This window comes from Salminus brasiliensis, chromosome 9, assembly GCF_030463535.1.
Source record: "Salminus brasiliensis chromosome 9, fSalBra1.hap2, whole genome shotgun sequence".
NCBI lineage: Eukaryota > Metazoa > Chordata > Actinopteri > Characiformes > Bryconidae > Salminus > Salminus brasiliensis.
The window spans coordinates 23376289-23398488 of record NC_132886.1 but is presented as its reverse complement, the minus strand read 5'-3'; the positions used below and the strand labels follow the sequence as shown (position 1 = coordinate 23398488).

At 40.5% G+C, this 22200-nt stretch overlaps 1 protein-coding gene across 1 annotated transcript in view; it reads left to right on the top strand.

The window, feature by feature from the left end:
* LOC140562727 (B-cell scaffold protein with ankyrin repeats-like) overlaps nucleotides 1–15168 on the top strand; it is a 100573-nt gene extending 85405 nt beyond the window's left edge. The window contains exons 8-16 of the mRNA XM_072688588.1: nucleotides 3864–3927; nucleotides 4060–4299; nucleotides 9042–9104; nucleotides 10854–11035; nucleotides 11622–11685; nucleotides 12201–12230; nucleotides 14418–14497; nucleotides 14677–14711; nucleotides 14940–15168. Coding sequence (XP_072544689.1) covers nucleotides 3864–3927; nucleotides 4060–4299; nucleotides 9042–9104; nucleotides 10854–11035; nucleotides 11622–11685; nucleotides 12201–12230; nucleotides 14418–14497; nucleotides 14677–14709 — 756 coding nt within the window. The 3' untranslated portion in view covers nucleotides 14710–14711; nucleotides 14940–15168. The remainder of the gene's footprint in view (nucleotides 1–3863; nucleotides 3928–4059; nucleotides 4300–9041; nucleotides 9105–10853; nucleotides 11036–11621; nucleotides 11686–12200; nucleotides 12231–14417; nucleotides 14498–14676; nucleotides 14712–14939) is intronic.
* The last annotated feature ends 7032 nt before the right edge of the window (nucleotides 15169–22200 follow it).

Sequence of the window (22200 nt, the reverse complement as noted above, 5' to 3'; positions counted from 1 at the left end):
ACCCTGGATAAGAGGACGCTAATCCATGAGGTGGAGAAAACAATGCACTAATGTTTATAAGAAAATTAAGCATCATGAGGCAGTACATTCTGAAATTGCTAGACTACTGGAAGTTTTAGGCCTTAATTGCAACTTTTTTTCATTAGCTGAAAGTTCCCGCTATTGCATTTTAATGGGTCATTCAAATAGCACACATGTAGCTAGGGGGCTCAGAGTGGCTCAGTGGTCTAATGCTAATGCAGAGTCATGAGTTTGATTCCTTAGCGATGCCGCATTGCCATCAGCTGCCAGTGCAGAACTGCCTGTGCTCTCTCTGGATGGGTAGATGGTGTTCTCTCCTCATCACTCTTAAGCGATGTTGGCCGGCACAGGCGTCTGTTAGCTGGGGACACTTAGCTGGGGATCCCAATGTGACTGTCCGGCAGTGCTGCATCGACAGCAGTTTGAAAAGAGGCGGTGTCTGTCTTTGCTTGCATTGAAAGAGACATGTGTTATGTGTTCTTACTCTGTACTGTTGGGAGCATTGCTAGTGCTCCTGACACTGGGAGCTATGAACGGTTGGGTAAATTGGCAGCACCAAACTGGGAAAAAAAGTCCCCACACTTTCATTTTTCAGTTGAAGTCGAGAGATATTAGCTGACTCATAGTTTCATAGTTTATTTATGGTTTTCCTTGTTGTTCCTTGGGGGCATGTTTATGGAGACCACAGCTGTGGGGAACTCTGGGTGTGGCTAGCGGGGGTTTTCATGGTTAAACTCTATGTGTTCCATCTGCGCTATGTTCTATGAATGTGTGTTTCATACTCTCTTGTCCTCTTTTGGTGCATGTTGCACGTCGGCATGGACATTTTGGGACAGTGACCGTCTGTGGAAAGCCTGTCTGTGTTTGTGACCTAGCCATGCATGTGTGTGTTTAAACTAAATTCAGTGAGTCATTGCTTAATGAATCAATTGCACCTCTGATTCATGTGTCAACTCAAGTGAGGCTTTCTTCCAAGGTGCACAATGAAAGAGTTATTTGTTTTCCAAGGAAGATGCTTCCTGCTCCTTATATGCGGATGCTACAGCATCAAGGAGTATCACTATTGGTTCCTTAATGAAGACAGTGGTTCTATACAATCTTCAATGAATGCCTGCTTAAATGGCCACTTAAATACATTTATACATTTGGTAGATGTTTATCTATTGAACTTTCTAAGCTTTCTATTAGCACCAAAATGGGATTATAGATGCAACTAAACATTTAACTGAATATGTATTAAATGCAACTAATACTCTTGAATGTTGAATGTAACTCTAACGCTTTAATCAACCCAAACCAAACAATGACCCTAACCTTAATCTGAGCTCTAAATCTATCCCTAAACCTAAAATTGTTTAGCTTAAAATTGGTTCAGGTACATTCAATGGACAGTCATTTACATTCAAGTTAGAACTCAGTTGCATTTAATAGATCTACGATGCATCTACAATGGACCATACAAGTCCAAGTGTTATCGAAGCAGAAAGGGACACTGTAGGGGCATTAAACACTTCAGCATTGAACTGTGGAGCACAGGAATTGAGTTCGCTGGAGTGATTAAGCTTTCTAGAATTTGTAGAGTTTATGATCCAGGACTAATCTTTCGAAATTTAATGCATGATATCTCTATTTTCCTTGTGGCTGAATGCAGTCAAACCCTAACAGCAACTACTGTAGCTAATTCCTTATTAATACTCTTGATTTCAGAAAAAACTTTAGATAAGTCTGGTTTCTATAAACAGGTTGTAGAAATAGTATAGTCAAGCAAAATTCCATTAGCTCCCAGGTATGTGTTGATTCAGTGGAAAACATGGTTGTAAAGTCATGTAATAAGACTGATAGTAGTAAAGCAGAAACATGGCACAGAATCACACTCCTTTTAATTCATATTAAGTGATATTGTCCTGAATTGCAGTTTCTCCCCTGTCCTCACATGTCGGTCATTCTGTCCACCTGTCATCATCCCCCCCTATGAGAGAAAATGACTCAAATTATTCATCACAACAGGAGAGCACTCGTGGAAACCCGATGTAACAATCATGTCGGACATCAAAGTCGCCATCTTTCACATCCCCCCCTCGACTTGCCATGCGTAATTAGCTTGTCTTGTCTATCTGTTAATTCCCCCTTTCTACTCTAATGAATATATTCATAACACTGAATGCTAATGTGTGTTATCAATAGTAAAGGGGAAGAAGAGTGTGGGCTATTATTCAGAGTGAGTGGCAGGAGGTTGCTAAGGAACAGTGTGGGGAAAATGGAGAGTTGCAGGGTGAAATCGGCACCATGGTGAAGCTTGTACTTTCTATGGTCCTCCGCATGCTCATCAATTCAGCAGGCCCTCTCTGTATTCAAACAGAGAGGAATTTGTGGAGCTGTGGTCACTATATTCACGTGTGCTATGAATAAGTCCATTGTCGGCCAGGTTCTGTATTGAATAAGCAACGCGACAGACGGAACATAATCCGTCCTGAGGTAAATTGAGCCGACTATTGTTTCCACAGAGACCAGGGCCTTGCTTCTCACACCACACTGGTGCTTCACAAATCAGTTGTACTAGCTTGGCAAAGGTGGCAGGACCTTGAGAGACGGGGAAGAAAAAAAACAAAACAATAAAAATTGCCTGGAAGACACATCCTATTTCACATATCACTCCTTTAGTTGCCATAGAGGCAGTCTAACAGTTGGCAAGTGCAAATTCAAATCCTTGGCTCAGAATCATGGACTAAATTATATGTTTGAAAAGACTGAATTACATGTTTGAATGGGCTGCATTTATAAGCAGTGATCAGTGAATAAGATACAAACCCCTTCTGTTCAGACTGTGTCATTTTCAGAGCTCGATCTGTCTGCATTTGGTAATATCTGCCCTGAGTCTGTGCTTTACCCTTTTAAATCAAGGGGAAAAAATTGAAACGTGACTTCTTAAGGTTGTTCCTTCATTTATTATTACCATGTAAAGAATGGGATTTAAGTAAGATCATGTTTTTTTATTTGGTCTGTGTCGGAAGCTACTTATTGAACAAATAGATGCCTTACATTACTACTCTGATCAAGCCAATCAGTCATAATGCTTGCTCTGAAAGATCTCATGCTGAACCTATTAAAGTGCATCACCAATAAAGGCATCATGCTCATTTAATACAATGACAGGACTTCACACCACAGAATGCATTTGTGTAGTAGTTAGATCAGGTGTTGTTTGATGTATAGTTAGTTTTACTGGTTTTACTGTGTTTACTTATGGTGGCTTTGTAAAAAGAGCCATGTTTAGCCTAACCTAGCCTATGCTACATTGTTTTTTTGGCCTGTGACAAGAATTCCAAAAAAGTTTTTGTCATTATTCACGATTCCTACCAGGTATACCAGTATATAGGTGTTGCTGTCCTCTCTGGGTCCTCTCAATGTCCAGTCGACACTGTGTGTGGTTGTAGTAGGGTCTGGCAGGGTCTGGCCTAGCACCTGCTTGATTTACAAGCTTTCCTCAGCCATCACATTTTGGCCTTGTGACTCCAATAAGATTCTGAAGTTATTCGAAAATTTCGATTCAACAATGCTAAGCTAGGCTATGCAATGCTATATGGCTACTGTGGGCCATCACAATGACGTAAAGCAGAGGTTATCTTTTTTATTTTTTTTTCACAGCCTACTATAAAAGGAAAAACGGTGTGTTTTATTATAAGGAAAAAATAACGGTTGAAATCAAATCTTAGGACATTCAGTCTACAGTGAAATCATATGACATCCAGTTTGTTATTATTACATAAACCTCTTAGGAACTTAGGAAGGTGTGCAGTTTATTAAGCCCTGATCAAATGAATTTACTGAGTGAGCTGTTACAGGCACTGAGCAGTGGAGACGACGGCAATGATGATGCAAGTGTATACGAGCTGATGGGCAGTGCTGGTAAGCTATAATGGTAGTATTAGAATACTTTTCAAATAAAGTGCAGTAAACTGTATGCTATACACTATACCATGGAGATGGGTGATTAGACCAAATCAGGTCGTGTTGTGCTTTCCCTTCCTCATCCTGCAGGGAGTCTACAGGTTTCTCACAGTCATGATGAGGCTCCGACAAGAGAAGCCAGAGATGATGATAAACGGCCTGCAGAAACAGAGGAGGACCCCTACGCCCATCTGGGAGCAAATAACGAAGAGTATGACACCATCCTTACCCGCAGCAACTCTGTGGTTATAGTTAACCGCCCCCCTGCACCCACCCCCCGACCCGAAACCCTCCCAGCCAAGGAGGACAGCAGGCCTTTCATAGCACAAGGTAAGAACTCATAAACGTCACAGTTCTCGCTGGTAATAAGAGACATAAAATGTAATTTTAGGAGATTTATTACTGAAATATGATATATTGGGCATATGTTTTTAATATATATATATATATATATATATATATATATATATATATATATATATGAAAAATATATTATAAAACATATTGTATACATACATGGAAGTATCATATACTGGAAATGTATATCCATAATACATGGAAAATACATATGTTTTTGATTGGTAGGTAAATACATATATGTTCATATATGCTGTAAATATCAGTTTTAGTACATAGAGGGAAAATCTATGAGATACTTATATCATCACTCCTGCATTTCACTTTTTACTATAAATAGAATCTGGCAGTTGTTCTTCACATTGTGTCAAAACGTCATGATGAGTGGACCATAAGAAATGCTTCTAAATGACTTGGAATAAATCTTAAATATAGGTGTTATATGTTTTTTATGCTGTATATGATTGAAAACTGAGCATTTTGGAGCACATCCACTCATCATGAAATGTTGATACAATGTAAAGAACAATGGACAAAAAATACATCATGGCTTGGTGGTTAGCACGTTTGCCTCTCAGCACCAGGGTCTTGGATTCAGGTCCCTATCTGGATGAAGCTTCTGGGTGGAGATCAGGTGAATTGGTTAGTCTCAAATTGCCCTGGTGTGGATGTGTGTCAATACATGCATGTAGGTCTGTACGCCCAAAAAATTGATGGCTAAGCTGTCTTGGGTAAACCCCCTTACCGTTTAATGCAGTCCTCCAGATGGACGGTCATTTTTGGTTGAAAGTACTTGGCTGCTGCTTCTCGCTGGTGTGTGTTGGTTGAGTGCTGTGTTGATTGTAAATTAGAAATCCTCATTCCTATCTTATAGACAGTATATACATATAAATACATATATCATTTATAATACTGTTCATAAGTAGAGGTATAAGAAGAAGTATACAATGTTTGTATAATATGAATTTGATGAAAAGTTATTGTTGTATGATATTTCTTCTTTTACATTAAAAAAGAGCAATCTTTTTTAACATTTTTTTTTTAACACATGACATTTTTGCCATGATTTTCATTGTTTTTGTGGGGTTTATTTTAATGAACAACCAATGTAAACCAAAATTTTGTCACTAGCCATGTAATTATTTATGTAATTATATATGAGTAATTGTAAAAATGTAACTAGATTGAATAACAAATATGGTCTCCAGGCCCTGTTCTCCACTGAGTCCATGTAGATGAAGAATCTACATCAGCAAAAACACACAAACTTATTGAAATGTGCTGAAACGCATTATATTGCACCTTGGTCACCGCAGTGTTGCTGCACCTCAATATAATAAAATAATGACGACGAATTACCCCAGACACACTCAACTCACCCCTCACACCATACAGCAGATTCCACTGCTCTCGCCGACTCAGTAATCACTGTTTATAAATACTTAATAAGCATTTTTTCTTAGTCTCTACTCCTATAACGGGGCAGCTGGGGAAAGTACGACCCAGATTTGCACCGTTCATCATTGGCAGCAAGTTCTTAAATGTTCAATTTCAGCTGCATTAATAATTCAACTAGACGAAGGTGCCAAGTGGCTTGTATTGTTAGGGCTTTATAAATCATTTAGACTCTGCTGATCTCTAGCCTGTAAGCCAGAGAGAGAGAGAGAGAGAGAGAGAGAGAGAGAGTGAGAGAGAAAGAGAGAGTGAGAAAGAGAGAGAGACCCTTGCATGAACTGTACAACTAGAAGCTCTTCTAAATTGCTCAGTTGTAAAAAGGAAATCAGCAAGTCCTTTACGATGCTGTCTATTTTTCACAAATCAACAAAGTGTGTTTCTCCACTGCGGCTCTAAACGTAAAGTACGAGATAACGGACAAAGCGCAGAGACTGAAACATGGAGCACTTCAGCAGCTAATAGGCCTATAGTGTGTATTAGTGGGTAAGAGCCAGCTGATGTGTTGTTTGGATCCCACTGTGAGATATATTGCAGCTCTATCAGATGCTGTTTTCCACAAAACAGATGGTTACTAGCCCGTGTTGCTACGGCTGTCTTGTGAAAACCTCATTTTTCATAAATTAATACAGGGGGAATGAAAACGCGAGCAATGCCGTAGCTGTCCTTCATCAGATCCTGATCTCTCTCTCTCTCTCTCTCTCTCTCTCTCTCTCTCTCTCTCTCTCTCTCTCTTTATCATTATTTCTCTTTTCCTCTGTTTCTATATTGTTTTTTCTCCCTTTCTTACACTCACTTTTCTCACTTTCTCCTGTCTTTCTCTCATTGTCTCTTTTTCATTCACATCCTCTCTTTTCGTCTCTTTTTCATCTCTCTCTCCTTCTCTTTTCTTCCTATGTCTCTGTTTTATCTCTGTTTTTTCTCACTCCCTTTTCTGTTTGATTTTCTCTGTCTGTTTTGCTATCTGTTCTCTCTCTCTCTCTCTCTCTCTCTCTCTCTCTCTCTCTCTCTCTCTCTCTCTCTCTCTCTCTCTCTCTCTCTCTCTCTCCCACTCCCCTTTTCTGTCTGTCCTGCTCTGGGTTTCATCGTTGAGTTGAAATGATCACTGTTTGTGTTGATCTTTTCCATTGAGCGCTTCAGCAGTGAGCTGGAAGTCAGAATTATTGCTTTTTTATTGACTCAGTCAAAGTCTCAACCACCACCACCATCATGTTCGGAGGGAAGATCGGCTGAAAATGAAACTTCATTAAAAACGGATGATGGACGGAAACAATTTCCACTGCAGTGCAGCTGTTCCTCAGATCCATCTCTACCTTCAGCGCATCTCTCGGTTCCATCCCTTCATGTAGACGAGACAGAACCTCCACTGTGTTCTTCCAGCACCAGCTGTGCTTTAACACAACTGACTTACTTATACACCAAACAGATCCGTCTAATACAGCTGACTGACACAGATGCTCAAATGCACATGTGGAGAAGTATGTCCAATAAAATAGGACTGATAAACATGAACCTATTGGCACCATGCCTAATGCCAGGTATAGGCTTTCAGCTCAGCATTGAGCTGTGGAGCGGTGAACCTGGAATGATGGGGCTCCATCCAATACTTTTGGGATTGCAGTTGGAGAGTTGGGGGTGAGGTGGAGTGGAGATCACCATGCTACACCCTGACCTCACTAACGCTCACGTTTGCTGAATGCATTAAATCCTCACAGCAATGATATTCCAAAATCCATTAAAAAGCCTTCCATTTATAAACTCTTGATTTCAGAAGAACAGTGAATGAGCAGGTGTCCCAATATTTTTGTCCATTTAAGACGGTTGTGACAATAGTAGTAATAATGACAACGACAAAGTTGCTGAGTGAGAACAGCACAGTTATAAAGATGATGAAGACAAAAATGACGATGGTGATGATGATGTGTACTCATGTGGCATACTCAGGTTAACCCTCTACCCTGACCCCTAGCATTAATCTTGAGGTATTCATCTAAAGTCGTAGAACTTCAGTAACTGCAAGCTATGAGAGTGAGGAACCGAGCGAGGTATGGACACACATACAGGCTCTTGTTTACAAACATAGCTATGCTGATCAGCTAAACCTCAACTGCTTAAAAGGCCATTCCAGTGAAACGGGACCAAGTGGTATTCCTCCCAAGAGATTAGGGATGCCTATGTGTCTCTGGCCAGAGCGAGAGAGAGAGAGAGAGAGCACGCGATCGAGAGCCCAGGCCACTATTCTGTGCATCTGTAACCAATCTGAGCAGCTCAAGGGGGCCAAGCACTGCCGGCATCATGCATTACACATGTTTTCCACCTCACCCATCCCACAACATGAAACTACAGAGACAGGGAGGGGGAGAAAGAGAAAGAGAGAGAGAGACTTTTCCATCCCCTTCAACACTGGGATCTTCCGCCTACACACTGATCGAATTTCTCTGCCCACTCAGAATGTTTGGGAAGCTGAGAGGAGGAGGAAGAGGAGGAGGAGCCAGAGCGTGCTGAAATCCTTTCAACTTCTTGTGTTCAATTTCCAGCTATTGTCAAAGTCACATAAGCTGCCGGTTATGTTCGGTGTGCAGCCTTTGGGAGTGAGCGTGAACGTGTGAACGTGTCCACAGAACAGGGTGTGACGGGGCCAGCGTTTCTTGCTGGTCGTCACACAGTAAGTGTGAGATCAACAGGAAAATCAGTCCTGAAAAGCAGTGCAAATGGACAAAGGGTAGAAAAAGAGGCGCTGCTGGGTGGTGTGGAAACAGTAGAGCACACTGCGAAAAAGCCTGCACCGTTTCATTTAGAGCACTTACCAGCCAATCAATAGCATCACCAAGAGTATTCTTCACTTTAATTCAATTGTCTTGCCTTCATTGATCCCTAAGAGCCTCATCTCAGTTTATCTTTTATCTTAGTGACTTCACAAGACACCTGAGGCTCCTTCCAGTGTATTAATGATATTTATGCTCATACTTGCTACCAAAGTTGGATTTTTATTTTTAGGCATTCATGTTTTGTGCAATGCCAGTTTAGCTCCTTTCAAGTTCTTTGTTATTTGGTGCCATCTGGTGGTAGACATGGAGTATTGGCATAATTTGTGTACATTGACCACACTTGTATTGAGTACATTTTCCCCAGTCCTTTTCCTGCTCTAACACACCTGTCCCAGTTCACCTCAGAAAAAGGTGGAAAAAAGATTCATTGAATTGGATTAGGTGTGTTGGAAGCAGATACCTGATTCATGCTGTATGCTTCTGTTTTTATTGTAGTGTTCCAGAAGAAGAAATCTCAGGCAGATTCTGAAACACTCTACTCCATCTCCACAAAGCAAAGTAAGATGTATTCACATCATTATTGTCATGCTATGCTACAACTTTCAGATTGCCAGTTTGGGCTGTAATTGTCAAACATCTGTAGAAAATGAGCAGTATTGTAGAGTCCCACATCTGCAATATCGCTCATGTCTGCTATCACCTCAGTGGGAATTCTTAGGCCATGAACATACTTCACGCAAGGACATGAACGCAGACGCTTCGATGTGTGTAGTGGTTTAACTGCCATAGTAACTTGTACAGCTGGACTGTGCGCTTTCAGAGTGTTGGCTTTTATGCTTGTATGTATGTTTTTGGCCTTATGGTGGGCTTGCAAGTTCAAACCATGCCCACCAAAGCTAAATTTCCATCCCAATTGTTCTAATGTTTTAATGCTTTGACAAGTTTATTTCCAAAATTAGGCTATGGACACTGAAATGACGCAGAATATTTGATACATGACAAAACCTTAATTTCATTCAGCTTTAATGGATAAACATTTTTTTCCTCACAGTTTTACCTCACTGGCTGCGTCCCAAACCACATGTTTGAAATGTGTGATTTGGGATACAGCAGAACACCACAGCACAATGTGTAGTTGAAAAGCTAAGAGTGTTTTTAAAGGGAATGCAGCCACTTTTCTGCTCGATGTTCAGGAAAGGCTATAGCTGGTCTAAATGGAAAGAGCTCAAACAGTTCTTTAAGGCACAGGAACAAGGTCTCACACTTAGCAGCTGGAAAAAAAGGAGGGGACTCTGAGACCTTAGGGTTTCATAACTCAATGTAATGCTAAGCTATCTGGTTCAAATGAACTTTTTGGCCATTCTAGATGAAGCGTAGACTTGTTCAATAAAATAAATTAACAAAATAACAACAAATAACTAAATAAGTCTTTTAAACAAACTTCGTCTCATTCAGTTCTGCTACATTCACTCCCTCTGTGCTGGTTGACAAACATACATACTATACTGGACAGTCATCACCAGACCTTTATAAATCAGCATATGCTGAGTTTTTAAGAAAAACCTGCTAGCAATAAACTCTGAAATATTTAAAAACAAGGAAGAAAATGATTGTACTGGTTGGTGGTCATGCCATAGAGCTACCAGGGACATATCACCATAATAAACCTTAGGGGCTGCGGCCAAAAACCTTGAGCAGCAGAGGTCTCCACAAAAGATTTGGCAGTATAATCTTGTTTTCGTCAGCAGTGAAAGAAGCGAGTGAGTCAGAAGACATTTACAGACACTTGTGGAAGAGGTTCTGTGTTTTATGTGAAGATTTTAACAAAAATTAACATGAATAAACATTATAGTCATCAAATTAAAATGTGACAATGGCATCTGTCAAGGTGAGGCATACACATATTAGGCAGCAATTAAACAGTCAGTTTTTGAAGGTGACGTGCTGGAACATAAAAAGTGGGCAAGCAGTGGTATGCAGTGGTCAGAACCTACTGAAAGTGGTCCAAGGAAGGACAACCAGTGAATCCGCGAAAGGATCATGAGCCCCCAAGATTCATTGATTCATTAAGCAACTTCAACTTAAGCAATATCAACAGTGCTGACACTCTCATTTCTAACAACGGACTGAATCCTAGTATGACTGCCTCACATATTTACAGTCACTGATTTCACAGCATAAACAGCTAATCACTTCAGAAGTCTAGTACATTCTCATTCTTGTAATTGAAGAACCAATATCGTTTCGCTACAATTATAATCATAATAAAAGCATATCTCTGAGTCTGTTATGTTGTCCACATCACAGCTAGGGGCCGGGACAGCATCTCGTGCACCTATGACACCTTCGTGCCGAACCAGCCGCCAGGACTGGATGAACTGATCAGACTTCAGGAGCAGGTGAAGAAAGGCTCTCTCAGCATGGACGAGGCACTGGACAGATTCAGTGATTGGCAGAGGCTTCAGCGAGGGCTAGACTCCATCCAGCAGGTGACCAATCAGTGAAGGCTCTTTTACCTACAAGACCTACAAGATGCTTTTACAAGACCTATGTCTTATTAGATTGCTTACTGTTCAGTAGGAATGGTGCATCAATCGGAATGTATTCAGCCACATTTCTTTTAAACACGTTATAACTGATGGAAATTGAACTGTATGTCCAAAAGTATCCAGACACCTCCTTCTGATTAGTTAATGGAACGTTATGGAACACCCATTGCTGACACACACACACACAGCTTGTGAAATGTGATTTTGTGTCCATGAAGGACACTAACACATCTCTATATATGCAGCCATCATTGTCCACTTCGTTAAAAATGCCAGTCTTGTAAACCCATCATGTAGGTGGACAGTAAAAAGTCCACCCTAAGGTTTTCATTCAAAGTTTATGTATGGAATCAGTGGCCGCATTCTGGCCAAGGCCATGCTGAGAAAGAACCACCATTCAAATAATACCCTTTCCGCTGTGCCCCTGTAAATTGACCTCTAAAGGGTGGCCAATAAGTGAAAGAGAATAGTAGCTGTTTCTAATAAAGTGGACAGTGAGGGTATACAATTTTACTGTTCGTTCTAGGAAAAACTGCAGCAGTTACGGGCCAGCATCATCAGCAACAGAGATGACGACGACAGCGTCTACGGTCAGTTTTATTTCCTGACACTACATATAATTTACAAAGTGGTAAGAATGGACATATTGATATTCATTCGATTGCTACAGCAAATAAGAGTAGATGGAATCAGTATTTATAGTTTTCCTCCTATTATCCAGATATCTAGTGATTTTTAAGTAGCATACATAATTGTCAAGATGCTTATCCGCTACAAGGACTTCCAGGTTTGCCTTTGATGCCTTGAATCATGACCAAAAAGTGGCTCAAGTGTTTGTTTTAAAGTTCTAATTGGAGTGGCATCAAAAGACATATCCGCCGCAGAAACGCTGCTTGTGTTCCTCATGCACCTCAATGATGAATCAGTCTGAGAATAGAACTTTATCATTTGGGAAAACGTTCAGGATGATAGATTCTTCAGTATGAGGATTACACAGAGAACATGAAAGAGCTGGTAGAGTGTGACCTTGGGAGAAAAAGAGGGGGAGAAAACAACTGGGCAAGGACATCAGAGTGTCTGAACTAGCCTCTTCTCTCTCCAACAGATAAAATCAACATTGTTCATCACACGCCATGTAAGTGCCTCTTTCGCTCTTCCTCTCGCGCATGCTAGAGCAGAGAACATCTCCTTGGGTGGTTATTTTATCTCAGCAGCAGCAGCCGCCTTCATACAAATAGTAATGTAACTTCTAGGTCTCGGGGGAGCAGTTAACGAGGAGGTTCACACACAAGGCCTCAGTCTGTGCGTGGTCTCTGGGAGGTTGGGTGTATGATAGTACACATTTTTTCAGGCACATTCTTTGAGGTGCCATATTGCTAGTTTACATATCAGCACACTCTGCTTTTAAAGTGTTTTAGTTTAGTCTTGGGGCTACACTGTCCCTCAAAAGTTTTTCCAAATGTGTTTAATAAAAGACACTATTTTTGTTGTTAGTTTGAAAGAAGTTAAGGCTCAGCGGGTTTCTTTTGAGGGGGAACGAGACTAAATGTTTGAAAGGCCATGTTTGTACATAAGGAAAGTGTGTGTGGCAGTTAGAGTCGCTAAAAGAGGTGATATAATTCATTTATAAACAGATTTGATAGACACATTTACATGTATGTAAATGAGAACTCCTTGAGTCCTGTTTTGTGCTTTTCATGCTCAAGCACACCGAATTTAACTCACCTGTTATTTGCAGGTGTGTTGGAGCAGGGAAATCAGCAAACCATGCTGGGCTCCAGCCATCGGATGCCCACCCCTGGTTTAAAAAGTACAGATACCAAGGAAGAACCTTGGCCCCCCAAAAGAACCTTGCTTGAGAAGGAGATTTGTACATGTAAAGAACCCTTTAATGGTTTGAAGAACCTTCATGGAGTGTAAAGCCTAGAACCTTTACATTACAGTGAGGTTCTTTAAACTTTTCAAAATGTTACATGTGTGACGTTCACACATCTCACTCAAAAATGGCTCTCTGAAGAACCATCCAGTAAAAGTCCCCCCATGGCATTTAACCATTTTTAGGGCATCTTTACTTTTAGAGGTGTAGGATATTACTTTTGTCATAAAAAAGCCAGATTAGTCATATTGAGTGGTTTTCAACTAAACAGAGAATGTTTAGGTTCTATGAGATTCCTTAATTGATATAGAACCTTTACTTTTAGTAGAGATGCTTCAGACACTGTTCTTAACCCCTTAAAAGGCCAAAAGTGTTATTGCAATCTTCCTCTATCAAAGAATAGCCCCACCAGTTTGTACAGAAGTGCCTGTAGTTACTGCATAATACATCTTAGTGTGTAATAAGCTTTTCTGCATTAAGGAATTAACTGGAATTTACAAAAAACTCTTTAATGTAAAAGAAAAATCAGATTTATACAAAGTATGTTAACTTCAATAAAATAAAACAGTTTAAATATAGAATGTAAAATAAGTGATAAATATAAGTCAGTGAGTGCAGTGAATGTGTCTCAAGGGATTGTAGTATAAAGACACCTGTCTGATCAGTATCCCTGGCTGCAAAAACACCATGAAGACAAAAGATCACTCCACACATGACCCCTTAAGTGCCTTATACTCCTTCCTGCACGGTCACTCAGTGTGTGAGGATGGCCTGCTCTAGGCAGACTCACATATGTGCCATATTCCTTCCAATTCTTAATGATGGATTTAACTGAACTGAACTGGAAATATTCAGTGACTTGGCATTTTTTTTGTATCCATATACTTATACTACTCCATAAGTATTTTCTGAGTTGTACAGAGTGGAGGTTGTGTATGAATACTGATTAACCAGTGAGTGGACCTTCCAGACAGGTGTCTTTATAATACAATCACTGCACTCTGTATTATGATCTTCACTTCACTAGCTGTTTGAATGGTGGCACCAGTTGCCTGGACCTCCTGTTATTAGGTCAGTCACTTTTAAAGGGGGTGAATATTTATGCAGGCACTTATTTTACATAGTTTAATTAAATCAATCTACATTACATTACTAGAAATCTGATTTCACTTTGACATTAAAGAGTTGACCAGTTATGTTAACCGTGATTCCATTCATAAAAGCAACACAGGAAAAATATCCATTGAGGGGATGGAGGTGGGGGTGAATGTTTTATAGGCACTGTAAGTGTGGTTCTTATTCTTACCACCTTTATTTTAAAGTGTACTGCATCTTAATCACATTAGATCATGCAATTCCATGTTAATACCCATGTTTAAACTGAATAAGTACAACTGCGTCAGTGTTGCGCTGTGTGAGACTAATGAAGAATTTCACTCTGGTCAGCTGTGACCACAAATGAATGCCGGAGAGGGAGCCAGCAAGTGGAGACTGATTTCTACAGTAAGCCTCTCAAAGGACAGCATGTGAGTTTCTGAATTAAGTTTCTGGAACACTCAGCTACCTTTCAAAGCACAACACATTAATCTCCCAGCAGATGTTAGTTAATTGGCTCTCTTCCACTTCATAATTGTTGTTTATTTCTCCTGATAATACTTGCAAAAATGAAATAAGTCAGCTGATTTGGTCATTATTCATTTTGCAGTCCAATTTCTTTTGGAAGGCAGACAAACGGTGAAAGTGAGTACAATCAAGTCTGTCTTCACAACTTGCAGCAAAGCAAAACTTGTCTTTTTTTTTTTAGTTTGGACTGAAGTGAGAATAAAAAAGAACTACAAAGTAAATTACAAAGTACAGTGTAACTGTGTTTAATTGCAGTAGCACAGTGTGACAGTAGAGGATCGGGATGCACATCAAACTTCTGCTTTTACTTCTTTTTCTGAAGTAATTTTACCTCTTCTTTTTTAGCTGATATATGGTCTATTCGAATCTGCTCTGACAGGAAGGAGGACACCAGAGCTTGTCCTTGTGAGAAGCTCATCATGAGACTTGGAAGGAAGCTAGTAATGCCAGCAGATGCCCAGCTGACATATGTCTTCTTTGTAATTTAAGGATTCAGTGCTACAAACAATCCTAATATGTTAATAAAATGACAATATTTGTGACTTTTTTTTACTATTTTACTGTCCTTTTACTTTGTCTACTAGTTCTTTTACTTGACAGTAAATGATCTACTATTATAAACAACAGAAAAAAGCAGTTAACATTGTAATTAATATAAATTTTGAAATAAAGCAATTATCCATTATTTCATTTATAAAGATTTTTCTTTGCTCAATTTTACAATTATCTCTACCACTATTCAATTGAGCATCAAGTCCATGCTCTATAAAACATCCTCAAGGGGGTGCTATTCTACCAGACATGTCGATCAGATTACAAACCAGGGTCCTGTCTTGATTAATTCCCAGGCCCTTTGACAGACAGAAAGGACTCTCGCCTGCCCCAGTTTTCCCAGCAGACTCCCCGAGTGCCATACGGATCACTGATTGTGTGTGAAGACACACACTACAGTCTCCAGCTCAGCTACGGTGGCGTCAGGGGACAACTAAAGCAGCCCTGTGACGAGGGGGCCAAGCACCCAGGCGCTGCGTAGCTACCACTAACTCGGTGCGCCTGCCAAAGTTAGCAGCTGGACACGTTTGCATGATCAATCATGCTCTTTGTGAATAATATGTATTAAAGCCCCTGCGCTCCGGCACGTTTGGAGGCAGCAGCTCTCGCCTTTGGAGATGATCCGGCTCCAGCAGCCCTGGTGGCATTTGCAGTGCGGGTATTTTGCCCATCACCTGCTGCTCTGGGAGCGAGGAGAGCTTCCTGATCCTAGGCTGGTTCCAGCTTTGCAGTGCCCCTCTTCACCTTCATGCATATTCCTCCGCTCCTAGATCTTGAGCGGGCCGTGTTCGAGAGTCCTTCATGTATGATCTAAATCAGGCCACTTCAAAGGCAGCATTGTCTCTAGCCAGAATCAAAATCGCTTGTTGTTTGTCGCTGCAGTGAACAAAGTTAATGACTGCTTGTCCACAGTCTCTTATGGAAAGATGCCACAGGAGTTCCTACTTTTCTCAAGCTGGAAGAGAGTTGATAAAGCCCCCCATAACAGATTATGTCTTCCCTGAAGTATAGAGCTTTATCAGAGGGAGCGGAGGGCAGGATTAGAATGCAGATGCATCAACAATACTGTCATAAAAACCTCAAACTGATAAAGATCCAGTGCAGCTGAGGCACACTCCCAACACCAAGAGGGACCTGGAGAACTCAGCAACCCAAAATGCAGAATATGATGATGCTGCTTACTCGCCATATTCTTGATTGGCCTCCATGAATGGGAAGCTTGCCGGTCATATACTATTTTAAGGGGACGAAAAAAGGTAGAGGGCAAACAGGTATTTGGATGGGCTTTGGTGAAGCCAGTTCAGACACACATACACGTGGGCCCACTCGCACACGCGTCTAGCTCAGTCTCCATCCTCCGGATTAAGCCCCGAATTATGCACAGCTGCTCCCCTTTCTGCACCCTGATAAAATCGGGCAATTTCACAGTCAGTGGCATTCTTTCATCCCCTAATCCCCCGGCATGTGTACAGTATACGTGACCCTCCCCAGGAAAGGGCCAAGGCCACGGTTGGGGCACCTCCGGTTGGGGAGAGGGGCTTTGATTTGGGAGCTCCCTGTTCAGAAGAACCAGGCCACAATAAATGAAGCACATTGAGTTTATTTAGTTGAGACTTTACTGTAACTGCTCTCCTGAAAATAAAAGGTTCGTAAATGGTTCTTGGCTTGAATGGTTTTGAGAAAACCTTTGTTTAATATTGAAGCTTTATATTTTGTGGACAATTTGTAAAGTTTCAAAAGGTCCTTAGGCTTGCATATTTCCTTTTTAAAATGGTTCTGTTTACAACAACTATTTACTGAGAGGTTCTGTAGGAAATCAAGGTGGTAGACAAGTGTCTTTGGACACTCTGAATACAGATTATTACTTCTTATAGTGTAAATTATTTATCTACATTTTTGTAACTGAGTGTCTTGCTATCCCTTTCTGCTGTGACACTGAGAATTTCCCCACTGCGGGACTAATAAAGGACTATCTTATCTTATCTTATCTTTATTACTGTATTAGCCGAAGTGATTATTCATTCATTTCCATCATTCAGGAAAGTTATAAGAACTAGCAATAATGACCAGTTATATTACCTGAAACTCTGAAGAGCTCAAAGGCATGAGTTTGCCCAGCTAATGCTTGGCCAGGCTTAAAGGGATTGTCTTTCTTGGATGGCCAGAGCATGGCAGCTGTTGAACACATCTCTTTTCACTACTTTCGTAAATTTTTCATTTTGGATTTAGATTTTTAGATTTTTTATTTGTCCTTAAAAAAGTAACATGGCTAAATAGGAGAAATTGGATTGATAAGTAAGTTAGATTGTGGTTCAAATGTTCTACTTTTCAATCTTGTAAAGCACAATTTCCAAAATATATTAATAAATTAAATCATAAAAAATAAAAGTAAATAAAGACAGAGGTCTCTAAGAGACTTTAAGCACTGTAGCACAGCAACAACAGCAACACTACTACGCATGACAGACTGGGGTTCAGTTCCTCCCGGTCAAGAATATCAGACTATACATTCTTTAAAAAGTTTTTTTTTTGGTAAAGTCAGGGTTCTAAAAAGAAAAAACAATGAAATTTAAAAAAGGTGTAACTTGCAAAGCATGACTAATATACTTCTTTTAGCATCTACTTTATTTTGTAGATAAATAAAGTAGCAAATGCCTAGTTGAAACTAGTTTGCTATGTAATTTAATAAAATAAACAATGACATGATCTTATGATACACCTCTCACACTCTCTTAGAAAGTACTGTTGTTGTACTCTGTTAATTAATAATATGTAAAATACCCCTTTATTTTACATATTATTAATTTACAGAGTACAACAACAGTAAAATGGTAATAGCATCTAGAAGGTCTGGAGATGTTTGTTTGAACCCCAGAAATGAACTCAAATTAACCAGAAGAGCAAACCACTTAACATATAGATGCTATGCATCTTCAGGGCTTTGAAAACATCTTCATTAGGATGTTGCTAATGGCGCAGCATCTCAGTTGTGAGTGTTTGTAGTGCATGAGAAAAGGGCTGGAGTGATTGCCAATCAGTGTACATAAGAGCCAGGTGTTAGTTTGGACTATGCCCTGATAGATGTTTACCAGGAGCCTTTTTCTGTAGTTGTCCTGTGCCCTCTAATAAATCTCTGAATGCTGGCCACATTATATTACTCAAAATATATCCTCTATAGATCTGCTATACTTTATACTACAGTTACTTCTTCAGTAACACCAGATGGGAATATATTGGGAATACATATTAGAAATATTAGTGTGGGAAATAATATAATAACGTTTTAGAGTGAAATATCAAATAGAAATAAAAATGTTGTCATAAAATTTAGATCATAATTAACGTCCATGGTAACTGACCTAATGCTGCAGATACAGCAGATGTGTGGTTGTCCAAAGTCAGTTGTTGACATAAGACATGCTGTATATTTCTGCACTTAAAGTTTCTAATGTGTGCTTAAAGTTCGGCCTTCAGAGCAGCAGGGTGACAGCCAGGAACAGAGTGATATGTCTCCAGTGATTTCCCTCTTCATCCTAGTCGGATATCTCAAGCTGGGCTTCTGTTTCTGCCTGTGCTCTGTGTGTAAGCCTGACATGTGGGCGAGGGAAGGCCAGGGTCCACCCCTTGAAGGATTCACCAGTGTACTTCTAAAGAGTTCACCATCGCTCTGGCATCTCCTCTGGTGCAGCTATTCAAGCTTAGCAAGCCCCATCCGTGTCTGGCTATGCCAGGCTGGTGCCCTCCACCCCTCTGAGAAACCCACCCCCAGAAGGGTGAAGTAGCATCTGTTAGCATCAGAGGACGAGGGTACATGGGGAAACCACGGCCCCTACCGGACCCTTATCCATCTGATCGGGGGCCAAATGAGGCCCCCAGGGTGCATGCTGTGCCCCTGCAACCATGGCCCTGGAGCCCCAAGGCTGGAGCTTTGGGCAGATTAAGCTTGCGCTATTCACTGCAGGGCTTTTGTGTGGCAGCGCCCAGGCGAGGTCAAGCTGTCTGCGGCCGCGGGGATGCGCTAATTCCACCGCAGGTCAGCAGCTCTGCATTTTCAAGCGGCTCCTAAAAGGTCACATCCGCCACGGAGAAGCCAGACGAGTGGGCATTATCGTCCTGGTGCAGTCCTGGTGACCCGCCTCCCCTCCCCCTCTGCAAAGCTGATACTCAGGCTGAATCAAAGGCTGGGTTGATATACAGGGAAGGCTTAAGGCTTTATCTTTTATCAGCACTTCAATGCTTCCAAGAGGGAGTTGAGCCTTTGAAGCTGATGGTTCTGTTTTTGTAGGGATGTTTTGACTGCTCGATGTGTCTTCGAAAAAGAAGGACTCGGGTTTGTTATTTTGTATTGGGTCGTTTGATTTACTGTATTTTTGCAAGAGTCTTTGCGCTTGGACAAACACTGTGAAGCACACAGAGGTCAATAGTGGTACATATTCATCATTAATGAATGGCTGGCCCGCTTTCAAATCTCATGGATGCTCCCTGTTTTTAGGCATGTTTTACGGTGCATGTAGTGTAAGAACTAAAGAGTTTGCAGTAGCTTTATAATCATGCCAAAATAGTATCATTTTTCAGGTTAAATGTCATGATTCTTAGGGATAATCTCATTATTCCACCTATTGTACAACATATGTGAATGGAAAAGAGGGCACACAAGGTCAGAAGTGAAATATAAACTTAACAAATAACAGAGTAGGAGGGACATTACCAGAGCTGAGTATTGTGAGCCATGACAATTGAGCTACATGAAGAACACCACCCCATTTGGTCATAAGAACCATACCAACCAGGATCTTTTGGTGGAAAACATTCCTTTAAATACAATTTTTTCCAAAGGGCTCTGTACGTATAGTACTGGAATCAGCAAGTATTCGTCAGATTCATGGTTTTTAATGGTGCCCTAGAATGGAAAACTCTTCAACAAAAAAAATGTCTGCATAGAGCCACACAGAGTTGTAAAACATGCCAATTCCAAAACCTCAGAAAATCATTATGTAACAGTCTTGACTAATTTCATTTACACCCTGAATATTAACATACTAGCCTACTAGTGAAAGCCTTTTGAGGCTAAATGCAACAGCTACTTTGGGAGAATCTGGATGTAAGGCTGCAAAGGCTAAAGACTAATGCTGAAGCTGACCAGAGAAATGCTAAGGCTGCCCAGAGAATGGACAAGTGCAGACTGCAGGTATCTATGCTGTGGCCATGTCATGGCACGCAGCTTGTGGAATCCAGGAGCATGGCTAAAAAGATTAGGAGTTAAAGATTGGCCAAACTTGGCTTGTAAGACTTGGAATTAATTACAAATGAATGATTTGCTAGGCTAGGCTATTCCACGTGGCTATTGTGATCCATTGCAGCAACATAAAGCAACCAATAAAAGCAGAGCCTATAATTTCTTTTTTCCCCAACCAACTTATTTACTAATTATACATTAAAGAACAACTTAAAATAATCAATTAATCCATTTCTTCCTAAGTAACCATTTGGAAAATTAAATGCACCTGGGGCACTGTAGAGGCCAAACAGCATATGATTAAACTAATACAGTCCAAAAGTTCATGTCCTCTTGGCTATACCCACTGCCTCTAATGTAAAAAACTATTTTGCTCCACTGGAGCATCTAATAGCCTCTGATTCTTGACAGTTGAAAGATGGGTCTTTGCATTCAACTGTACTTATACCATCATTCCTCTTCCGCATCTGTGCAATAGAGGACAACTAATGGTTACTATTATCCTGTAGTAACCATTACTACCGTTACTACTTCCTGAACATTTGAACCCTAACCACCTCGCACTGAGAAGAGGGGTACGTTTATAGGGCTGATGTACATAGAGCACATGGGGTCTCATCCATTTTGTGGGTAATAAGTGTACCCATCAACTCTACATCAACATAATTTTTGCAAACAATGTACTATACATAATCAAAAGGGACTTGGGTTTGTTTTTGATCACTAACACCACTCAAACTGATGAAATCATGATTAATTGATGGTGATACTTCTCCCTCAGTCATCACTCAGTCATGTGACAACGTCAAAGTGCCTTCCTCCATGCCGGGGAAACCGACTGCACTGGGGAAAGGTTGAAACAGGTCAGCACCATACTGCTCAAACAATTCATGATAATACTCAATAATATATAACATGCATGCCTTTAACTCCTGGAACAGTTTCTTTTCACTTATATGGAGATCAAATGGGCTTTACAACCCCAGTCCAATACAACCAATTTTGGTTACATCCAATTCCTCCCAAATAAAGTACTTCTGAACCATTTGTTGTCTTTAAGGCTAGTTACACTAAATTCCTTGCCTATTGATCATTTCTCAACGGAAAGAAGGCTTAACATTCACCAAAGATATTACAACCAGCTCAATAACAATGATTTCACTTACACTTCACTACACAGACACATGGTATTTTAATTGGGACTGGTTCTCATCTTCTGTAAACCAACCTAATTGCTTCCTCCTATATATATATATATATATATATATATATATATATATATATGTTAAGCAGTGTCCAATCAAAATGTTGCCAAAGTAGGGCCTTTAAGGAGTACATCCACCCTCAATTTCAGTCTCAGCCCTCTTAGCATGTTTGAAAAATTACGGTACATTAGGGAGTCGAGAACAAGCATGCAGAGGTGTGGCTTAGTGAGGAGCGAGCAGGGTAGGAAATCAATCAGAGGCTTTTCTGTTTTAGATGTTGCCGCGTCTAAAGCAGACGGTAGAAGGTTGCTACATAATAGTGGGAAAAATCCTCACTATTTCATCAGCAGGTTTAAGCAGAGTTACAGACACGGCAGATCTGATTAACACTAGGGGGCCCACTAGCCAGGTTTGAAGCAGACAAAGTGTCATTTATCGCCATATAATAGTGCTAGTAGGCCAAATCACTGGTTTTACCCATATACTACAAGGAGTATGGGTAAAAAAGGGGTGGGGACAAACTGGGTGTCAGGGACATTCTCCAGCATTCTATGCATTAAATAAGTCTCTCACAGCTTCCACCTCTAAGTGAGTTTTGTCTGCTGCTGTCACA